Source organism: Pyxicephalus adspersus, chromosome 10 (genome assembly GCF_032062135.1).
Source record: "Pyxicephalus adspersus chromosome 10, UCB_Pads_2.0, whole genome shotgun sequence".
In the NCBI taxonomy this organism is placed as follows: Eukaryota; Metazoa; Chordata; class Amphibia; order Anura; family Pyxicephalidae; genus Pyxicephalus; species Pyxicephalus adspersus.
In genome coordinates this window covers 14716468-14718912 of record NC_092867.1, presented here as the reverse complement: position 1 = coordinate 14718912, position 2445 = coordinate 14716468, and the positions used below count along the sequence as shown (strand labels likewise).

The following is a 2445-nucleotide window of genomic DNA, read 5'->3' as shown; positions in this document are numbered from 1 at the left end:
GAGTCACAAACTGCTCATGGCTTAAATTTTATGATGCCGATTGTTAGAAATGATCATGAAAGATAGTTTCCAGCCACCAATATCCTACATGTGCAAGTAGTCCAAGACTTGGCACACATGTTTTGTTTTGATGCCCCTTGAGTGTAGCTAGCTAAAGTCAAATGAAAGATCAACTGGACTCTAAAGTAAACCAAACCAAAGATTATTCTGAAAAATTGATAAAGCCTGTGATAAACATTTACAAGTTACTGCTGGCTGGCATGAATAAAGTCTAACTACATCCAAATCGTATTGTGTAGTGGTTGGGGGTTACATCCTCTATCAGTTTTTATTGCTGCATGTGTCACTGCCTGTCTCAGGAGAACGCCACTCACATGATTGTCATATGGAAAGTTCATAAAACTGTAAAATATATGACTTGGCAAATCATAGCAGGGCTCTCATTTTGCTCCTGGCAACCTAAGCCAAGCAGAAAAGGAGGGAAAGAAATTCTGAACTGTGCATTCAAGTGAACCTGTTACATTTACTTTAAAGCAGAACTTTTAAAAGTCCACTATCAGGCCAGTCATTATTGAAGAAAGGGACAGGCATGTAGACACTCTTATCTCTCATCTGGACTACTGTAACCTCCTCCTTTCTGGTATTTCACTAACCCCACTCTCTCCTCTACAATCTATTATGAATAATGCAGCCATACTCATCCATCCTTCCCACCGCTCCTCTTCAGCTGCATCTCTTTGTAGTTCTCCTCTATGGCTTCCATTTCACATTGGAATCAAATTCAAGCTCCTGTGCTTTGCCTTCAAATCCCTCCACAGTTCTTGTCCCACTTACCTTTCTGACCTGGTAAAAAAGTACTCTCCTAGCCGCTCTCCTCACTCCTCCAATGACCTACAACTGACTCAAAACCTCGTCACCACGCACGGCTCCACTTTTCTAGAGCTGCCCCGACTCTCACGAATGGTCTTCCTAGTCCTATTCGGCATGCTCCTACTTTCTGCCTATTTCAGTGAGCCCTCAAAACCCATCTTTTTGAACTTGCCTACCAGTCGTCTTCTTTCTCTTCCCTCACTACTTACCCACTATTCCATATCTCTCCTCCTATTGTGCGCTGCTTCCCCACCTCTTAGATTGTAAGTTCTTCGGGGCAGGGTCCTCCCCCTCCTCCTGTGTCACTGTCTGTATCTGTATGTCATTTGCAAACCCCTATTTATTGTACAGCACTGCGTCATATGTTGGTGCTAAATAAATACTGTTTAACAATAATACCTGGTAATCCTGGTTCCCCTCCCTGTAACAGATGAGTAATGCAGGTTTACTTCCACATTAATTGATATAGCAAACATTTATTTTAAGTATATACAGCTTAAATGATGCCTACATTGTGACATTTACAGATCAGTGTTTCCCCCAACACATTTCAAGTAAGAACAGTTGCTTAGGTATGACACTAGTTAGAACATAAACCAAAGTTAAATTGAAAATACATTTTTTTCTGTTACTGTCCACACATCTTAATAAAATGGTCACATACGTACCACATCTGGGCTCCTGGGGAGATCCTTTCATGAACAGCATACACGGAGCCACATTGATTAGCTTTTTAAGCCTGACTTTGAGGTCCTCTTTGGGAGTGCTGTTGGGGGCAGCAGGAAAAGCCGTGTTTGATGCATGGCGCTGGACTCTCTTGGTCAGCTCAGGTGCATGAGCCCCATCTAGCCTGTCAATCTTCTGAGAACTCTAAGAAACAAGACAGATCATGCTGAGAGGTTGTAGGTGATGGAAAGTCAGAACATCAAAAGCAAACACAGCCAAGCAATGTATTACTCCTGGGTAAGGCATGGTTCAAAAAAATCTGACATCAGCTTCTCAGAAACACGAGATGAAGTGTACTGCAAATACCCTCAAACAAAGTGGCCTAATCTATCGTATTGTTATTACAATAGTATCTTGGGTAAAAAGAAAAATGGTTGACTTCTTTCTATTTGAAGTGGACACCATAACTGAACATGATTTGTATATTAGATGAATTGCATACTAGGGTTTCTAGTGACACTCCATGGTTCATGCAATCTTAGAATTTCTGCTGCAGATTGTATTCTGGGGTTACCATATCTAATTATCCTCAGAGTGTACATTGCCTTTACTGACTCTCAGATGTCCTCCGGCAGAGATCTATGTGGGGAGTAAATATTAAGCAGATAACACATATGACACAAGCATTAACCAGGTCCAGTGGTATAGCTATGTGTTCACTACAGTCATTGTTTTTGGCATTTTTGTGAATGCAGGAATTCAATTCAGCATTGCACAAGCAGGGCAGAGCTACTTACCATACTGGTTATAATCTTACACTTTCAGCTACTTTATAAATCTGAACTGGCAAGAAGAGTTACTGCTGTTTAAATCAGAACTTGTTCCACGTTTAGGAATTCACGATCAGGT

At 41.2% G+C, this 2445-nt stretch overlaps 1 protein-coding gene across 1 annotated transcript in view; it reads right to left on the bottom strand.

Annotated features, from left to right (window-relative positions):
• GLRX3 (glutaredoxin 3) overlaps window positions 1-2445 on the bottom strand; it is a 25035-nt gene that overhangs the window by 9865 nt on the left and 12725 nt on the right. The window contains exon 4 of the mRNA XM_072423755.1: window positions 1539-1740. Within this exon, the coding sequence (XP_072279856.1) occupies window positions 1539-1740 (202 nt within the window). The remainder of the gene's footprint in view (window positions 1-1538; window positions 1741-2445) is intronic.